Source organism: Tyto alba, unplaced genomic scaffold (genome assembly GCF_018691265.1).
Source record: "Tyto alba isolate M040663 unplaced genomic scaffold, T.alba_DEE_v4.0 Super-Scaffold_12, whole genome shotgun sequence".
Taxonomy (NCBI): domain Eukaryota; kingdom Metazoa; phylum Chordata; class Aves; order Strigiformes; family Tytonidae; genus Tyto; species Tyto alba.
Window position 1 is genome coordinate 7304557 of NW_024881274.1, and position 18594 is coordinate 7323150.

At 55.1% G+C, this 18594-nt stretch overlaps 2 protein-coding genes across 2 annotated transcripts; one reads left to right on the forward strand and one right to left on the reverse strand.

Moving 5' to 3' along the window:
* Nucleotides 1–189: 189 nt before the first annotated feature.
* Nucleotides 190–6268, forward strand: LOC116959978. Its single transcript, XM_032985959.2, has 5 exons — nt 190–416; nt 625–728; nt 1675–4513; nt 4866–5074; nt 5547–6268. Exons 3-5 carry the CDS (start codon nt 1706–1708, stop codon nt 5614–5616), a joined length of 3087 nt encoding a protein of 1028 aa, XP_032841850.2. The 5' UTR covers nt 190–416; nt 625–728; nt 1675–1705; the 3' UTR covers nt 5617–6268.
* Nucleotides 6269–10031: 3763 nt separating this feature from the next.
* On the reverse strand, nt 10032–16098 carry VAT1 (vesicle amine transport 1). The gene is made up of 6 exons (XM_042787325.1): nt 15740–16098; nt 13947–14154; nt 13416–13586; nt 13241–13330; nt 12056–12297; nt 10032–10987 (listed from the first exon to the last, which is right to left on the reverse strand). Exons 1-6 carry the CDS (start codon nt 16067–16069, stop codon nt 10886–10888), a joined length of 1143 nt encoding a protein of 380 aa, XP_042643259.1. The 5' UTR covers nt 16070–16098; the 3' UTR covers nt 10032–10885.
* Between the last annotated feature and the right edge of the window lie 2496 nt (nt 16099–18594).

The following is an 18594-nucleotide window of genomic DNA, read 5'->3' on the forward strand; positions in this document are numbered from 1 at the left end:
CCGAGCGGGGCCCGGGGCGGGGCCGGCCGGGGCGGGGCCGCCCCGCTTTCGCTTTCGTTTCCCGGCGGCGGGGCCGGAGCGGGGCGCGGGGCGCGGGGCGCGGCGGGGGGAGCCCGGGAGCTGCCGCGGGGCCGCGGCCGGGCCGGGGGTGGCGGGGCGGGCGCGGGGCCCGGCGGGCGGGGCGGGCGGGGGCAGCTGCCGCCGGGGCTCCCCGGGCCCGCGGCCTCCCCGCGCGGGCATGGCGGGCCGCACGGTGCGGGTGGGCGGCCTCCCCGCCGACCTGCCCCCCGACAGGGTGGCCGACAAGCTGACCATCCACTTCCTGCGCTCCCGCAACGGCGGCGGGGAGATCGCCGACCTCCGGGTGCTGGCCGGCCCCCCGGCCTGCGCCCTCATCACCTTCGAGGCGCTGGAAGGTAACGGCCGCGGGGGCCCCGAAGGGCCGCGCTTGCAGCCGGGCCCCTGGGCTTTGCCGTGTTCCCGTGTCTCGCCCCCCACGTCCACCCTGTCTCCGCGTCCCCCTGTCTCGCCCCCCCGTCCCTGTGTCCGCGGGGCAGGGACGGAGCTGCTGCTCCCGGGCACCTGGCGGGGCTGACGCGGTGCCCGACGGCTTTTCCCACCCAGTGGCCCAGAGGATCCTGAAGGCGAAGAACCACGTGCTGTCGATCGGAGGGAAGGAATACCCGCTGGACGTGACGGCGCACGCCGCGGAGCCGAGCCCTGACGAGGTGACGGCGAGCAGCCGGCTCCTGGAGCTGCTCTGGGCCTGGCAGACGCGTGGGAAGGGCGACCTCGCGCTCTCCTTTAACCTTTAGTAGACTTAAAGCAAACCCGGTTGTATTCACATTCAAACGAGGAATATATTTTTGTGTGCGTGCTAATAACACAGGGACAGCCAGGCCAGCTGTGCGCTCAGCTGCTCAGTATTTGTGCCTGTTAAGGCGAGGAAGACTAGTCAGACTGGAGGGAAGGGGCACTTTTCCCCAGCCCGTCTGGTGACATGGCGGGGATCCTGTTAATGCCTCTGCCATGGTGTTAGCTGGACTCCGTCTCATTATCTGGACACGCTTCTTCTCAGGAGAGCTTAGGAGACAGACCTGCTGGTGTCTAGGAGGCACTGGAGAGTTCTTGCCTCTTCCTGTTTCAGGAGAGTGGGGCAGTAGCTACATCTCCTGCTTTCATGTCTCAGCACCGAAAACAAGGGCACGCACGGGAGTTAGCCCGGCATTGCAGACCTTTCTGCAAGCCTGTGGTGCCAGACTGCTTGAAGTTCTACAGCTGAAGCTCTGGGAGGGTAAGAGTGCAACTGCATTTCATATGCAGAAGGAATAGTGGATTTCTTGGGTTTGGGCTGCTCGCAGAGCTCATGGAATGTAGAAGTGGGACAGCATCTCTGTGCAGTTTGCTCCTTGCATTCCTTGTTTGCAAAAAGCTTTTGAGTATGTGTACAAGGTCCAAGAGTTGCTTGGGCTGGCTGGGTCTTTCAGTCCTGCCTGCATTATGCTCCCATCTCATTTGAAAGCAGAATGCTGAGAGAGGTGGTGGAACTTGTGGTCTCTCCTGTCATAATAATGCAGGGGCTGTGGCAGGTGGCAGGTGCATTTGCTTCCCCCTGTGCCTTGGAGGGGGCTTATTTTTGTTCCTTGCTCTCACTCTCTTGCTCTCTACTTGCAGATCTTCATACGTGTTTGCATGATAGTTGACTATGGCAAGCTTCCTGCTGGAAAAAACCCTCCTGAGGAACTTGCATAAAGGCTACAGCAATGTGCAGTTTGACTTTGACTCCAAGAACACACACTGCATAGTCAAGGGACCATTCACGGAGCTGCAGGCCTTCAGCAGAGACCTGCTGGGCAGCCTGAACCTCGAGAGCCAAGCTGCTGGAGAGATCCTCCTGCCAGGTTCCAGCCACGTGGCCAAAGAGACCAGAACGCACGGTCACCAGCAAGCACTTGACTCTGCTCAGTCAGCACGAGAGACAGCAAAGCTGCAGAACTGGGACCAGGCAAGTGAAAAGGCAGCTGAAGTCCCATCACCTCGGGGCCCAGTGGATGGGGAAGCTGTGGAACAGCTGGAGGACTTTTCCCTAGTGATGGACTCGGACATTTACTTGTACATGCAGAGGTTCTGTGCCACCGAGTACCAAGGTGTGCTACACCAGCATCGTGTGGATGTGGTGGATGTTAGCAGCGATGGCATCGCTATACTGTACCTCCAGCCAGCTGTAGGTGTGTCTGGGGACATGGACGCCTTGCGACAGGCCCGTCTGGCCCTGCAGCAGCTTTACCAGCACCTGGAGGTGAGCTTGCGCAAGGAGAATATCGCCAAGGAAGGACTGGATATGGACAGCCAGGCACTCGGGGCTCTGACACGTGAGCTGAAGAAACTGTATCCCCAGTTGCTCTGCCATGAGGACGAGAAGCAGCTTTGTCTTATTGGAAACCTCGTTGATGTGTCCCAGGCCAAGCAATACCTTCAGGATTTCAGCACCAGAGGTGCTGCGCACGCAGTTGGCATGTTCAGCAGCTCCCTGCTCTCACGCCCAGCAACCTCCTGTCCCACAGAGGCTGCACTGCACAAGCCCAAGGCACCTGTGGACACTTCAGCCTCAAGGCTCAGCCCAGGCAGGCCGGAGCTGAAAGGTGAGCTCAAGCTAGCTGCCAGCTTCAGCACACTGAAAGCTGAGAGGTCTCAGGCCAGCCGGGGCCTGAGTGGTCCAAGTGACCCAACAGCACCAACCCAGCAGTTCCAGCCTCATGACTCTAGAACAGATGTGGTTTTGGAGTCAGCAGCAGAGTCTCAGCAGAAGGACCCCAAAGCATGGCACCGTGTGAAAGGAGGTGCCAGGCTTATAAAACACAAGGCTCTGTCTCCCTTTGGGGGCAAAGAGAATAGCACTTCGCAGCATCCTGGGGACTCTAAAGGCTCAGGTCCCATCAAGCACCGCCCCCTCACTAGCATATCTAGTACCTTTGACGTGACAAGCACCTCTTCTGCTTTAGACACTAAACCCTCTGAATCCAGGCCTCTGCTGCGACGTTCCAACAGCTTTTCCCTGCCAAGGTCAAAGGAAAGCGATAAGCCCCAAGACAGTGTCAGGGCAGGCGGTGGAGGCAGGAGGGTGAGTGAAGAAATGAACCTGGACTCTCTGCAGTGGTCTTACCTGAAAGACGTTTGTCACGCTGCTATTGATGACCTGTGCAGGGATGGAGGTGTGCAGATCTCAGAGCATCGTACTGGGGACTGCACTGTGCTGACTCTACAGACGGCAGACAGGGGCAAGCTTTTCCAGGCTAAATGGAAGGTGGAAGCTCTTGTGCAAAAGTGTCCTGACCTTGTGTGTCAGAGTATGAGCTACTCGGAGCTTGCTCTAGATGGTCCAGATGACAGTGCCCTGAGTGAACTGTGCAGCCTCTTGCAAGGAAACTCCCTCCAGGTTGGACTCACCAAAGACAAGTACAAGCTATATCTTGCCTGCCCCAAGGAGATGCTGCCAGGAGTGACTGAGGCTTTCCACGTGTTTTCTTCCAAGAGGCTCCATGCCCTGAAGTCTTCATCTTTGTCTCCAGGACAAGAGAGTACAGGGCACTCAAGTGTGATCCAGCCAAGCAGAAGCCAGGACACGGTTCTGGGTGCTGCCCTTCCCAGCAGCCTGGATTCCCTACACATGGGCCTCCAGCACCTGAACATTAATGACAAAGCAGACCACGTGGATGCGCTCAGGGCTCTCCAGCTGCCAGAGGCTGAGGAAAAGAGGTCCGCCAGTTCTTGGAGGTTCCAGCAGGCACTGGGGCAGGAGGAGGACAATGGCCATGCTGATTTTGGGGCTGTGCAAGGAAGAAGCAGCCTTCAGAGCCCTGGCGTAGTGGATAAGCCAAGTCCTGCTGGTCTGAGGGAGTCCCTGGAACAGCCGAAGACAAAATTGTCTGCAGAGGAGCCTGACATTGCACGGCTGAAGCAGGTTTTGGTGGACAGATTCCAGTTCGCAAGAGACAAGAGCCGGGGAGGCCAGAAGGAAGCGGTGGGACAGCTGCGCTCACCCGTGTCTGCAGCAGACGGGGCTCCTCACTCCCTGCCCGCCTGGCTGTACAGGGCTGCGGCCGCCGAGCCACCCGAGGCTGCAGCCCAACAGTCACCTGCAGCAGAGCCCGGGGGCCGGGAAGGGGCCCTGCTCCCAGCGGGCAGGAGCAGTGTGCAGGGGCAGCCCGCCCTCTCGTCACGGCAGACAAGAGGCCCCAGCCTTGGACAGGAAAGCAGCAAGACACCTCTGGGCCGGTGCGATGCCTGCCAGGGCTCAGGTGTGACCTGCCAGGCCCCCTGCGGTCACGCCTTGTGCAGGACATGCTTCGCAGTGGACAGTGGGCAGCCAGCTTGCTGCAGCTCCTCCTCCGTTGCCCCAGGCTGCAGGATCTCAGGGACATTCAAGCTCTCATGCCTGTCTCAGAGTCTGCCTGGCTACTATCGAGACCCAACGCTCCAGGTTGCCTATAACGTCCCTGATGGCGTGCAAGGGGTAGGTACTGACCATGGGGGCTTCCCCATTCTGCTACAGGATACGCAATAGGTTCTGTCAGCGTGGCTGGGGGAGTGTGCGTGTGTGTGGTGGGGAAGGCAGCTACAGCTCCATGCCCCACATGCAAAGCAACAGAGGTATCGACCTGTGGAAGGCAAAAAGCTCCACACCAGGCTCGGGAGCAGCCTGCTGCTTTAGAAGAGTATGTGACCTCTGTTTTTAGCTCAAAGTGACTACCAGCCCATGCGGGCCATAGTCGTCTGTGTGTTTTCAGGCTGGACAAAATCTCAGAAGCCAGCTCTGAGAAACAGCACTCAGGTGGTTGTTTAAAACGCTTTTTTCCTGCTCTAAGGTTGGCGACCCCCGTCCAGGACAGCCTTACAAAGGAGGGAATTTCTATGCTTTCCTGCCTGACAACAGGGAAGGGCAGAAGATGGCAATGCTGCTGAAGAAAGCATTTGAGCATGGGCTAACCTTCCAGATCAAGTCCTGCAATGGAGAGGAAAGAGTGACATGGGGCCTTATCCCACACAAAACCTCCTGGGATGGAGGCAAAGCCAGGTATGGCCCAGCTTTTCCCAAGCTTCCAGGTGTGGGGTTTTTTAGCAATTGGAGGAGGAGAAACATGGGCGTCAGCTCACCAAATCCTGGCATGGGTAGCTCTTCCAGGCTCCCACAGTGACTGAGTTGGTGCCTCCCTTTGCTTCAATTCACAGGGCAGCTGTGGTGTGGCAGACCAGCCCTGGCACCCTCCAGCTGGAGCTAGAGCCCTTTTCAACCCCACCCCCATAAGCTCCCCATGAACAAGAATTCTGGGCCCTCTTCACTTACAGCTTTCTTGCCTTTTCCTGTGCCAGCGCTCTGCAGCCAGCTCTGGGTGCAAGCTGTGCCTGTGGGCAGCAGCAGCTGCCTGGCAGCAGGACTTCCACCCTCAGCCCCTGTTGAAGGAATGGGGCAAAATTAAACTGCTGCTCCCCTCAGTGGTTTTAGCACCAGCAGCAGGGCTTACTCCACTTCCCTCTCTGCCCCACAGGAACGGCTATCCAGACGCCCAGTATCTCCGTGAGGTTTGCACTGTACTGAAGAAACTGGGCATTGCGTGAGACTCCCTGCCTGAGCAGCCGCAGCCCATGCCTTTGCTTCACCTTCCCTTCCAGCTGACAAAACTGCAGCTTAACACAGACAGCTCAAGAAAAAGCAGGTGTTTGTCCAAGGAGCTCCTGTACTCCCAGAGATAGCCAGAAGTCTGCACTTTAGTGACAGTAGCACCTCCCTCCCCACCCCACCTGCAACCCCCAGCATAGATCACAGCTTCCCTGGAACTCCAGCTCCTCCTGGATGTATGTCCTCACCAGCCAGTGACACAGCTTGTTTCAACACCGGCTCCAGGCTGAGCGCTGGTGTGGCTTTCAGCAGCGTAACCCAAACCTGGGCAAACCTGCATGTAGTCCAGCTCCAGCTTCTGGAAGGCTCTTCCACCTCCAGCCACTACAGGCAGGTTCCAGCCCAGCCACCCCCAGAGCCTGTGCCAGAGTTGAGCTGCCGTTAATTTCAGCTGTTCACTCAGACATTTCTGTCCTTGAGCAGACAGCCCCCAGCTGCAGCCCCAGCTCTGGGGCCAGCAGGCAACCTGATGATCTCTTGGGGAGAGCATTAACAGCTTTCAGGGCCCAGGACAGCCACCTCCCCTGAGAAACTGTCCCTGCCTGTATATTCTCAGGGGAGAAACACAAATAAACAAGACTTTTTCCCCATGTTTTTAGCAGTGGTTGTTCATGCCTTGTCTTACCATCACCCCAGGCACCCATTTCAATCTCGACTGGCTACAGCCACCCAGACACCGAGTGACTTGCAGAGGCCAGCTGAGGGCTTTGCAAACAAAATTCTTCATAGCTGCCCTCCAGAATAGGGCAGTAGATCAAGGCAACAATCAGCAGTTGGCCTTGCGAGCAGAGTCATCATCTCATCCTGTGAGAGTTAGAACTTACAAACTGAATGTGTCCAGCCCCTGACTGCCTGGAGAAGCAATAAAAGTGTCTCGGCAGCTGAGCTGCAGGCAGAGGTGTTCATTCCAACAGATGATTGAGCAGCATGCCACTGAGGGTTTTGTTATGCTTTTAATTAACATTTGAAACACATAAGGCATATGGTAACATTAGACAGAGGAGCATTACACAGTATAGTCATGTAAACAGCATTGGCACGTTTGCTTCCTGTCCAACTTGATTACACGCACAAAGCAGAATATATTTTTTTAAACAAAGATTTTCCATGTCTGTAGGATGAGTATCACTCATATCACATACCAGCAAATCAACACAACTCAGACAGTACAGACCAGACCATATGTTGTAAAAGGCTCAGAGTCTAATGCATTTCACATCACGCTCAAATGCTACTTGCCAGTCGCACTTTGCCATCACCAGGGCTTAACACGCTAGACTTCACTAGGCAACAAGAGTGGTTTTACACCTATGATAGCAGCTGTAAGTGGGCCAGGATCCTGCACCAATTAAAGCCTGAGGCCCACAATGTTTCTTGCTTCTCCCTGGTCATTCAATTCTAGTTTAATACAGGTGTCCAAAATGAAATGTACAGCTAAACTCCTGCCCCTGTCTCAAAGTACTTGGCAGGGGTTGTGCTCCTCTGCACAAGCTGAGGCTGCTGCCACTCCCTTCCCTTTCTGCGGTTAGCACGAAACACAAGTGAGCTCCAGAGAAACCAGAGTCAAAAACGTGACAACAGCTGCCTGGTGATCGCAGAGGAGTTGCATTTTGTCCAAGACCAGTAGTACCAGTCTGGGAAGGTGACTGCAGTAATGACGCAGGTGTGGCACTCACACAGGCATCCCTGTGCTGAGCAGCCCCCCCCCCAGCAGTGGGCTGGGCTCTCCTCTGCTCACGAATTTACGCTTTCCACTTGGACTCTGCACAGCATAACCTTTGGGTCAGACAATCAGTAAAATAAACATTACATTGCACTTCTGATAGCTGGAATGGCACAGGCAATTTAAGCACAGTAATCTCCCATTTCCCTAATAGCACAACTTTGCCCTAAACAGTCAAGCAACATTGAGTGGAATGATTTTTATCCTAGGGTTTTTGTTTGTTTTTTGCTTTGGTCCTTAGTATACAAACCTGCTGGTTAACCTCATGGAGTTAAAGACACTTGGAAGTTGTTTTACATTGGTTCTATACTTATTGGCCCATAAAATGTTTGTCTGTTAAAAAAAAAAAAAAAAAAAAAAAAAGGAAAAAAACAAAACCAACAACTACAACCACCTAGAGCAGAGCATTGGCCAGTGAGGCAGCAGAGAGCAAGGTTACATTTAATCTTGGCCTTTCTGTAGAAAACGTCATTGCTACCACAGGACATAAAACAGTCAGTGCTAAACTCTAACAGAGAGTAACTGCTTAGCACTCGTGCCCTGATAAGGGCTTCAGGAATTTGTAGGTAGAAGATACATGAGCGGCTGCCTGAAGAGAGGCAGGGGCTGGGATTGTTTCCGGAGAGCCAAGGCTGGCACAGCAGATAAAGCCTCACTCAAGGACTGGCCGGAGCCAAACAGCTGCCCTGGGGGAGACAAGGGCTCTACAGTAGCTCTTCTGGACTGCGGAGCACAGAGCCACCAGGACAGCCCTGGAAAGGCTGTAGTACATGGAAAGGGTATGTCATTCACAGACTACACCACCAGTGTTCACAAAACAGAGCTAGCAAGAGTTATAACAGGTTTTTGGCAATACTTTGAAAGGCCAGAATGGAAAGGGCTCCAGTGACTTCCTAGTCCTTAGAGGCATGCAGAAGAAGGCACTGAGATACTGTTTTCTGTGGCGTACCACAAGGCAGCACATCAGAGGTGTCCTACGGGGAGCTGCAAGACTCCCGCTTTCCTCCACACTGCACCGCGAGGGACAGACTGCGAGAGCCTCGCTGCGCTGCCTGATCCAAGGCCATCCAAGTAAGGCACTGAGCACGCGCGCGGCCGAGAGTAAAGCAAGGAGAGGATGTTACTCTGACACACAATTTGATAGTTTTCCCCTTTACAAGTGTGCAGAACCTGACGATGTGCAGGGTTGTGTGCCGTGTGAGCACGCTGCTCTTTCATCAAGGTGAAGTCCAGTTTCTCGGAGGAACAGGTCCAGACTTCCCATTTCATCAATTTAGACAGTCCTTCTGTTGCCAGACCTGGTAAAGCAGCATTAGACACTGTTGGATTTAATCTAAATTAGCATGACAGGGTAGGTTGAAAGGAGAAGCAGCAAGATTTTGTATTCAGAAAGGTTAAAAGTTGTGCTTGTGAGTTTCATCAGACCATGTTTATGAAGTTCACCTATCAAGTGCAGGAGGTGGACTGACAAGGATCTGTGACAGGGCTCCAGCCCTCCTCTGAGGTCTTAAGGAAGGGGCTTGTTTTAATACTTAAAGGCAGCCAGGGCAAGTCCCGCAGAGGCTGTGCCTACGCGCTTCTAGAAGGCGGCAGAACTAAGGACTGAGCCCAAGGACCTGAATTACAAGCTGCCCCACCGGAGAACAGAACTGGCAGAGGAAGAAGCCACACTCCTCACCTCCACGGGAATCCCCAGCCCTGCACAGTGCTTGGCTGCTTTCGAGCAGCGGAGGGGCTTTGCCCGGCAGGTGCTTCTCCTCCTCGGGGTTTGGTTAAGCAGGACTCCTAGTCGCAAGGTTTTGCTCCTGGAGCCTGAGCTCTTCCATGATGGGCAGCTCTTCTTGGCACCCTCAGGTTTACATTTTCAAATCCAAAATGAAGCCTAAAAGCCCACAGCACCTACAGTCTGTGACAAAGCCTCAAAGCAAGCACAAACAGCACCACAGTCACTCAGGCCTGAAAACAGGGTCCAGCAGGAAGGGGAGGCACCAACCAGGACATTAAGTGCTCACAGAACTAGGCTTGGGTCTCTACACAGCTACGTTTCCCAATGCACAGAAGAAAAGAGGAAGAAAAAACGAGTTCTGGTCTGGGAGGAGCAACCCAGGTAGCTCCTAAACCCTCAGTGCTAGAAGAAAGCCCAAGGGTCCCAAGACTTGCAGTTTCAGGGGAAGGAGAGTCAAGCCCTACTGCAGCACTGACTGACGAGGTAAGAGCTGGTTTGAGTGGGTATCTAACAAGCTAACTAGAAGAGAATGGAAAGCACAATTTAAACTGCTCAAGATGCCCAGGCCAAGAGGCTTGATGCAGAACTGAGCGGTTTACCATCTACACTGGTAACCTGGTGATAGCTTTACTGAGTGGCGTGCCACACACAGAGCCAGCCCAGGCTCCTGGGAAGCAGGTTTACAGGATTGCTTCTTGCAAGTTACATCCCAAACTGCAACACCTCCCCAGCGCACAGGGCACAGCACAAAGCAAGCATTACAATTAACAGGGGCTTATTTTGTTCCCATCTGGCTAAAGTCCAATTCAGCAGTGCAGCCCTTGGAAATACAAACACGAGGGTGAAGTTTAGCCTTAACAATACCAGCTTGGAGCCCAACATTAATGAAGCACACAGCCAACATCAATTGTTCCAGTCGTTTGAGACACAGTTGAGTCCTTATGGTCTCTAAAAATCAGACACAGTTTAGATCTCCCTACACACTTTGGAATCAGAAAATGGACAAGATCAAGATACCCAGCTGAAACTTTTCTTCTGTATTCAGACACAGCCCAGCCAGTCAGGTTATTCGCCGACTGCACAGAGAAGTGACTGCGAATTAAGTGCAATATGCCATAGACTCCAAAATGCCAGGATGGTTATTTACAAGGCAAAGACAACATGACCTGTTACTATCTGACTGGTGTTAGAGGCCTACAGAAGCGGAGGCGAGGGAGCGGGGTGGTTAGTGTAAACAGAAATGTAGCCTGAGCTAGAGTTCAACTATGCCAGCCGTGCTTTTCCTCCAGCTGTTGAGGAAATATCCCAAGTTTGGCTCATTCTCCTGCTGAACAAGCTTCTCAGAGGTGACAGTACAAATGCTCTAGCAGGCCTCACTTTCTGTGGAGATACCTGGCAGTTGATACTGTATGTTGTATCCTGACTTTACAGTGACAGGCTATATGCAGTTGTTAATCAGCAACTGCCTGGGAGCTTCAGCTGCACTGCCAGAGAAAACTAAGGTTAGTTTGGAAATTCAGTAGAGAAACAAGTGATTAGAAAAACATACAAAATAAACAGGCTTCAAAACAGAGAGCTAGGGCAGGAGGCATATCTGGCAAAGGGTCAGTCACAATGAGAGCATGCAAACCTCATCTGAACTTTAACCACGATGTTCTTGTACTGGTGAAGATGGAAGCTACTGATCTGTCCATTTCCAGGTCCCAAAGAGATCAGGGAGTTAAACCATGATTTCACAATCTGCACACATCTTTTCTCCTTAGTTCTCTTCTTTTTTGGATTCTTCCTTGGGTGCTTCAGGAACCAGGATGACCTTTCCAACATTCTTCTTCTCTTGCATCTGCCTCATGGCATCTGCCACCTGGAAGCAACAGGAATCTCATGAGACTCACACCCACCACTCAGTGCAGTCCTGCCCTTCCCGGGCCCTTGGTGCACCCAGAATAGCCTGAGGGACACCCAGGAGGCAGCTTTCCTGGCAGTCCAAGCAAGTGCCAAGCATCCAGATGCCTCTGCAGAGATGCATTTTGGACAGAGTTGGGAAGCTACCCCAGCCTGCCTGTAGGCAACTGTCCTCAAGAATTCACACGGGACAACCGTAACATACAAAATGATGCTCTGCAAACCATGGAAGAGTGAAGAGCATGCCACCATGCCTTCCCTTCCAAATAGAGGGGAGCACTGCAGAAATCCAGCCAACAGCCAGAAGGACAATGCTTCTACCATCTACATAACCACAGAACAAATACCATTATTATTATTTTTAAGCAAAACAGCACCTGAGCCAGGCCTGGAATCAACAGAGTTCTCCTTAAGCACTTGCATCACACTAGTTCTCCGGTACTAACTCTGATAGATTATTACCAAGTCCTTTGCTCCCCTGCACTAAGTCCTACCCCAGCACAGGATTTCCAAGGGAAGAACCTGACTCTGCCTGTATACACTGATGCAACAACACTGAGTGCAGCAGAGCTGCTGAAAAAGCTGCCACTCCCTTCCAACATCGTCATTTTGCTTCACTCCCTGTGCTCTTTTCCACTTGTAGAAGGGCAGCAGCCATCTTCCCAGCTGTCTGGTTAATCACAGGGTGCAGACTCAGCGCAGTCTGCAGTCTGATGCATAACCCAGTCCCTCCATGGGCTGGTGCTGCCCACAGAGCACAGCTGAGCACCTGCCCTGGTCCACAGGGATGCTGTCTGGCATTGCCCAGCTCTGTGCACTAGAGCAGAAGAGTCCAGCCACTTTACTCACCCTTAATATCTTAGAAGGAAAAAGGCACTGCATGTCTGAGAACAGATGGTTATTAAACATTTGCATCGGTTCAGCCCCCGTGAACAAGGTGCTTACACTGAACCAGAGCTCACCATGCAGAAGACAATTGCCCAGTAATTGCCGAGTGCTGCCGGCCTATATGTTAGCTCAGACTCACCTGATCAAAGGGCCATACAGAGTCTATTTTGGGCTTGATTTTGCCTTGACTGTACAGGTTAACCAGCTTGGCTACAACACCTCCAACAAGCTCAAATTCTTCATCCATATATCCAAGGTGGTAGCCACACACAGCCTTGTTATGGTGTAGGAGCTGCAAGGCGTTGATGCTGAACTGGTTCCACCAGGTTTTAGCCATAGCCATGAGGTTCTTCTTCTGCCCAGTGAGCAGGTTTGCCACCCCTAAAAAGAAGGCAAGCCACAGATGAGCTGGAATCAACACAACTGGAGAGGCAGTGGGCATCCCATATAACAGCTCAGACAATACGCAGGGTAACAGCCGCTCACACAGTGATGGAGAACAGAGGTGAGAACTGGATCACATCAGGATTTGCCCAGTCGACCTTCAGTGGAAACAGGTACCTGCCTCGGCCTCAAGATACGCAGAATTCAGATTATCACGCCCATATATTGCAAAAATACAGAACAACTCTCTTAGGAGGGCAACAGCAGGATGCTGGAGTGCTAGCAGAGGCAAGAGAAGGTTACAAGTCACATCCAGCCAGGCTGGCAGGACAGCATTCCCCTTCTCCTACAGCCAGGCTTCTTCAGGGGAGCCACACACTGCAACAGGCTGGGACAAAAGAAGCAGCACACTGGTGCAAGTATCTGGAATCCCACTGGGGGCTGTGTGAGGCCTTTGTCTACGGGACAAAAATCACAGTGTTTCAGGGCTGGGGAATGGAGAGATAAGTATTCAGTAGCCTCAAACCTCATCACCCACACATCCTCTAGAAGAAAAGCAAGGCTTTATTAGTGCTATGCATTAAGTCAGCCTGGACAAAGCAGCTGTGCCAGTGTTCCTCTGAGGACATTCCAGCCTCCCCTGCAGGCACCCGCTCGTACTCAAAGAGAGATCTTGCCTTCTGAGGGAGGAGCCTTGGAGCCTGTGACCAGAGCTCTTGGGACAAGGCACAAATCTCACTCCCCTCCGTGCCTCACCCAGGCAAAGCATCCTGAAGGTCTTCATGAAATAACAGAACTACGACGCAAACAGCAACAGTGATGCTCCCTCACAGCTGTGTGTCCAGGCACGGAGCAGCATGGAGCATTCCCATGCCCGCCCTGCCATCACACAGTCCCCCCTACCCAGGATCTGGGGTTTGGGCACGCTGCTCACACTTACCGTAAGTGATGAGTTTGCCCATTGGCTTTAACAGGTTAAATGCTTTGGACGTATCAGATCCTCCCAGGGGGTCCAGGACAATGTCAACACCTAGAGGGAATTGAAAGTAACTAGAGGCTTCTTTGCACTTGAGAGAAATGCAGGACAGTTGTAGAAGTCCTCCACCACACAGTACCTTTGGGAGAGATTTTCCGGACCTCCTCTGCATAATCCATCGTTCTGTAGTCAATGGGGTGAGCAACTCCACTCTCCTTGAGTGAATCATGCTTGGAGGCAGATGCTGTGCCAAAAATGGTGACATTCTCTACAGTTTTGCACAGCTGGATGGCAGCAGTTCCCACACCACCTGAAAATCAGCAGTGAGAAAGACTTGGAAGCAAACGGCCCCAGCAGTCAGAAAAGCCTCTGGTTAGGTAAATTATCCCTGTTTGTACTGATCACACACCGCTGGGAGGGTATGGAATAAAGGCTTTGCCTGGGGCAGGCTGACGCTTGTGACACGCCGGGGGAGACCAACCCTGGCTGCTGGGAAATGGGTTCAGCATTTGCCAGCGGCTGGGTCCAGGTGAAGCCTGCATCTCTGGCTGGACTGACAATGTTTTGTCAGTCCAGCCCAGTTCTGATTGCTTCCTCACCCGTGCCACCCATTCAGAAGCTTGCACGTCGAGGCCAAGAGTCTCAGCACTGCCTGGCAAGAACTATTTACCTGCAGCCATGTGGATGAGGACACTCTGGTTGGGTCTCAGGTTTCCGAAGTCAAACAGGATCATATAGGCAGTGATGTAGTTGACAAGAAGAGCAGCGGCTTCCTCAAAGCTCATCCCCTCAGGCATCAGGAAAGTCTGACTGGCTGGCACATTCACCACTTCTTGCCAAAGCCCTGACCTAGCCAGGACCATCACCTTATCACCAACCTAAAATCAAACCAAGGACAAGGTGATCTGAAACAAGCCCCATGCTAGTAGAAGTCATGACACCCTCGCCCTCTGCATGCCAGAGCCAGGCACACGTGCCCTGTTCTCTGTGTGGGTCTGCAGGGACTGCAGCACTCCTGGGCTGGGCGGGAGCCTGCAGCCTGGGCTCCATGCATCAGGCAAACCGCACCGCTGCGCCTCTCACCACGGAGCCTGAGGGATCACAAGCGCCCCAGGCTTTGGCTCGCACCCAGCACGCTGCCTGATCTCCAGCTGCCCAAACAGACCCCCAACAAGGTAAGAGGGATAGAGGCCATGTCCTGCCAGCCCTGCCCAAGCTGGGAGCAGGAGTCTGAACACTGTGAAGTATTACTGCTGCCCCTTGTAAGGATCATTCTGCCAACAGGCAGGAGACTTGGGGCAGCGTTTAACACGATCAACCCTGGAAAAAGCACGTCCAGCCCCAGGAAAGCCTCCCAGGTCGAAGCCTCAGGCCTGAAGTCTGACACATCCCCCAAAATCTGCTCTTATTCCACTAGGCAAGAAATATCCGCTTGCAGTACAACAGGAAGGAGACAGCAAAACGCCAAGCAGTCGTATCAGCAAGCAGACAAGAGGCAGAGCTAAGACAGTGAGCAGAAAGTCTCCTGGAGCAGAAAAGTCTCCTCTGCTCCTTGCTGTGTGGGTTTAGCATTTACACTTGAATAAACCAAGATGTTTTCCTGGAGGGGAGGGAATCATCTCTGACACACTGGGGGGTTTTGTTTACTTTTCTGAGACACTTTATTTTGCTGGTTATACACCCGAGAATCATCTTAAAGCACCGTAATTGCAACTGCCCTAGGACCCAAAGTTCTGGGATACACAGAGCCAACTCCTCTGCAGCCCAAGTGACAAGCCTGTGGCTGCTGCATTTCTAGCGAGGGCACAGACCCAGCACCGAGTGGAGCTAATCTGCTGGTGCTCACAGCTCACACCCTCGGATGGCTCTGGACAGCCCTGCAGCAGCTGGAGCCGTTCCCTTCCATGTCCGCGGGGTTTCAAAGGAGAGTCACACACGCGTTCAGAAACAGCACAGTCATGCTTCAGCCCAACATCCTCCTAGCACTCACCACCTGGCACGCAAAACCACCTGGCAGTCCCCAAGAAACACAGCCGCTTCCAGCTTTCCACCCACGGGTCCAGAGCCCGGGGACCCCGGCCCTCGGGGCGGGCGGGCAGCTGAGCGGCTGGGCCAGCATTCCACGGGGGGAGGGCAGCCACCGCCCCGGGAGGCCGGGGCCGCGCCGGGGCCCGACTGCCCGCGCAGCCCCTTTGTCCAGGGGCTTTGTCTGCTGCCCGGCCGCGGCGGAGCCCCCCGCGGGCGGCACCACGCAGGTCGGTCCCGCGCGGGGAGCGCGGCTCTGCCGGGGCCGGCCCGCCCCGACGGGGAACCCCAGCCGGGGGAGCGGGCGGGCCCCCCCGAGCGGCCGGGGCTCGGAGCCCGGCGGAGGGGCCGGGGCGGGGCCGCGCCGGCCGGGCGGGACCACCGCAGCGCGCCGGGGCCGGGCCGGGCCGGGCCGGGCCGAACCGCGCTGCCCCTCACCTGTCGGTCGCGGACGCCGTCGCCGACGGCGCGGACGGTGCCGGCGCACTCCATGCCGGGGCAGACGGGCGGCGGCGGCAGCCGGTCGTACAGGCCCTGCCGCGCCATCAGGTCGGCGAAGTTGAGCCCGCAGGCGCGGACGCGCACCGAGACCTCCCCGGGCCGCGGGGCGCCGCCGCGCCGCGCCTGCACCTTCACCTTCTCGTAGCCGCCGAAGCCCGTCAGCACCAGCGCCCGGTGCTCGGCCGCCTCCCCGCCGCCCGCCGGCGGCTCGGGGCCGGGGCCCGGCTCGGGGGCGGCGGCGGCGGCCGGGGCCGGCTCGGCGGACATGGCGGAGCGGAGCGGAGCGGCGGGAGCGGCTGCGGGCGGGGGGCGGCGGCGGGCGGGGAAAAGCCGGGGCGCGGGGCGCGGCCGGGGGGCGGAGCGGGGGGCGGAACGGGCCGGGGCCGCGGCAGGCGGGGCCGTGCTGCCCGCGGGCCGCTTTCCCGTCCCGCTCCCGGCGCGACGGCGGGCGCCCCTCCCGCCGCCCGGTGTCCCGGGGGACGCCCCGCCCGCCCCGCCGGGGCCCCGCCGAGGGGCCGCTCCCCGCGGCAGCGCTGGGGCCGGTCCCGGGGCAGGGAGCGCGGCGCAGGGTGGCTTGTGCGGCGGCTGCAGCCCTGCAGAGCCGCCGTCCCCCGGCCGCGCTGCCCTGCACCTTCCACCACTGACTGACTGACTGACTGATCGGTCCTTTCAAGCAAACAAACTGCCTCATCTTTTCTGGAGACACGTTTGAAATGGCTGTTTTGCTGAAGTGTCATCCTGCTGAGTTACTTTTACCGTTTACTTTTCCCGTTTATTGTAACTGATGTCACTTGCAGGGAGGTTTAATAAACACATCTCTGCTCGTAGCCCTGAAATGGCTGCATGTAGTGAAGATGAGGCATGGACTGGCTCACAGACAAGAGGGAGGAGTAGAGCTCTAGTCCTATAACTAAAGACAGATAAATAAGGCAGGGTGCGTAGACAGATCGATGGCTCCAGCCTCTCTTCCCGCTCGTGAAGCATCTGCCAGCAGACAGCAGCCCTCTCCATGAATTCAGTACCCAGATCTCTGTCCAGCTCCTGTGTATCACACTTGTCATCAAGACTGCTAATTCAGTGCAGTTTTGTGTGTGAAGAGCACAGTCAGATCCACACCTCACTGGTTCTCATCCCTAATAATCCAAGATACAAAGAGTCCCTGAAAAATAAAAACATCCACCCACAAACAGAAAGCAAAGACCACCTGAAGGATAATCAAAACATGTACTGGGGAAGTTTCTGTGTCACTCCAGTATTCCCAAGCCAAGCAAAACCTGGCACAATGCCTGCTTTGGGCAGGGCACTCCCAGCACTGCTGACAGCATCTGATGTAAGGCTCTGGCCAGCCGGTGGATTAGCAAGCCCCAGCGTTTCTAGGGGCTTTGTTTGTGACAGCAGTCCCGCTCCTTGCACGAATGCAGTCTGCTGACCAAGGCCAGCAAGAGCTTTGCATGAACGTGGCCTTGTCCTGCAGGGTGGCTCCAGGCTGGGCTGGCCCTGGAGCGGTGCAAGCCGGGCGGGCTGGGGCTGCTCGGGAAGTGGAGCACAAAGGCAGGAAAGCAGCCAGAAGGGCAGCGGCCTGGAGCAGGCTGCACATCATCTGGCGCTGTGGTGTGGCATATTTACGGGCGTTTGGATGGCTGCAGTGGGAACGAGGAGGAGGCTCATGTCCAGTTGCACGACAAGACCGCAGCCTGGCTTGGACAGTTACTTTACTCCTTTGCTCTTGCTCAGCTCTAAGAAATACAGATGTCCCTTTCTGATGTCTGGGCATCTCCCACGCCCAAAATTAGGAAGAAGCTGCCAAAACACAATTCTCTGTCTTCTAGTGCTCTTCCTAGGAGCTTTCCTAGCATTTGTCATTTGAGTGATTTATTTTCACAGTTAGGGCTCCTGTGGTGGATGAAACATGCTGGCCAGGAGAGAGCCCCCATAGGTACCTGAAATAAGGAGATGACTCCCAAAGGCTCAGAGAGTGGTAGGTGAAGGCAGTGGGGTTTGGGAGTCAGATTCCCCTTCTGCTAGACTTTTCCAGCTGTATGCAGCTCTGAAATAGGGATGTTTTTGCATAGTGACAGGTCCGATTGATTGGACAGGCTGCTCTTGCTGCCTTTGTCTCTGTTGTGCTCCTGAGTCAATCTTTCCTTACCAGCTCAGTTTAGTAATGTTTTCCCTGTAAATCTTACCTTATCCAGTTCAGTTTCTGTTCTGCTGTTCTAGTTTTTCCTCTGTATTTAAACTGCAGATTTCAGAGGGACAGTTTTGTCTAGTCGCTGCTCTGCCAGTGTCGGTGTGGGTGAAGTGCTGCCATTTATGGGGAGCGGATGGGTTGGTGCTGGTGCACGTGCTCGGGCTGGGCATTCGCGGCTGGCGCACTCGGAGCTGCTGCTCTGCGATCCCCAGCGCAGCACAGTGGCTGGCTGCTGCTCACTGGGGTGGAACTCACTGGTGTGGGCTAGCAACGGGAAGCATTAGCCAGAAAAAACAAGTTTTCCCAGTGGAATTGGTGCTCACTCCTCCAGCCCATTTTTCAGCAAGCTCTCCAAATGTGGGGGTTTCCTGCACAGGAGCACGCAGCCAGCACACTGGGGCCTTCTGTGTGGTGCTGACTTGTGATTTACAGCCAGAGGTAGGCACAGGCTGCTGAGGAAACTGTTCCCATTATCCCTCTCCCAGGCACTCAGCTTCCCAATAGCCCTGCACCTCACCCTGAGCTCCCCAGCTGCTTTTTCACAGCCCCTGCTGCTCCCTCTGAGACTCTGGCTGGGGGGTGAGGAGGATGTGCCTGCAGC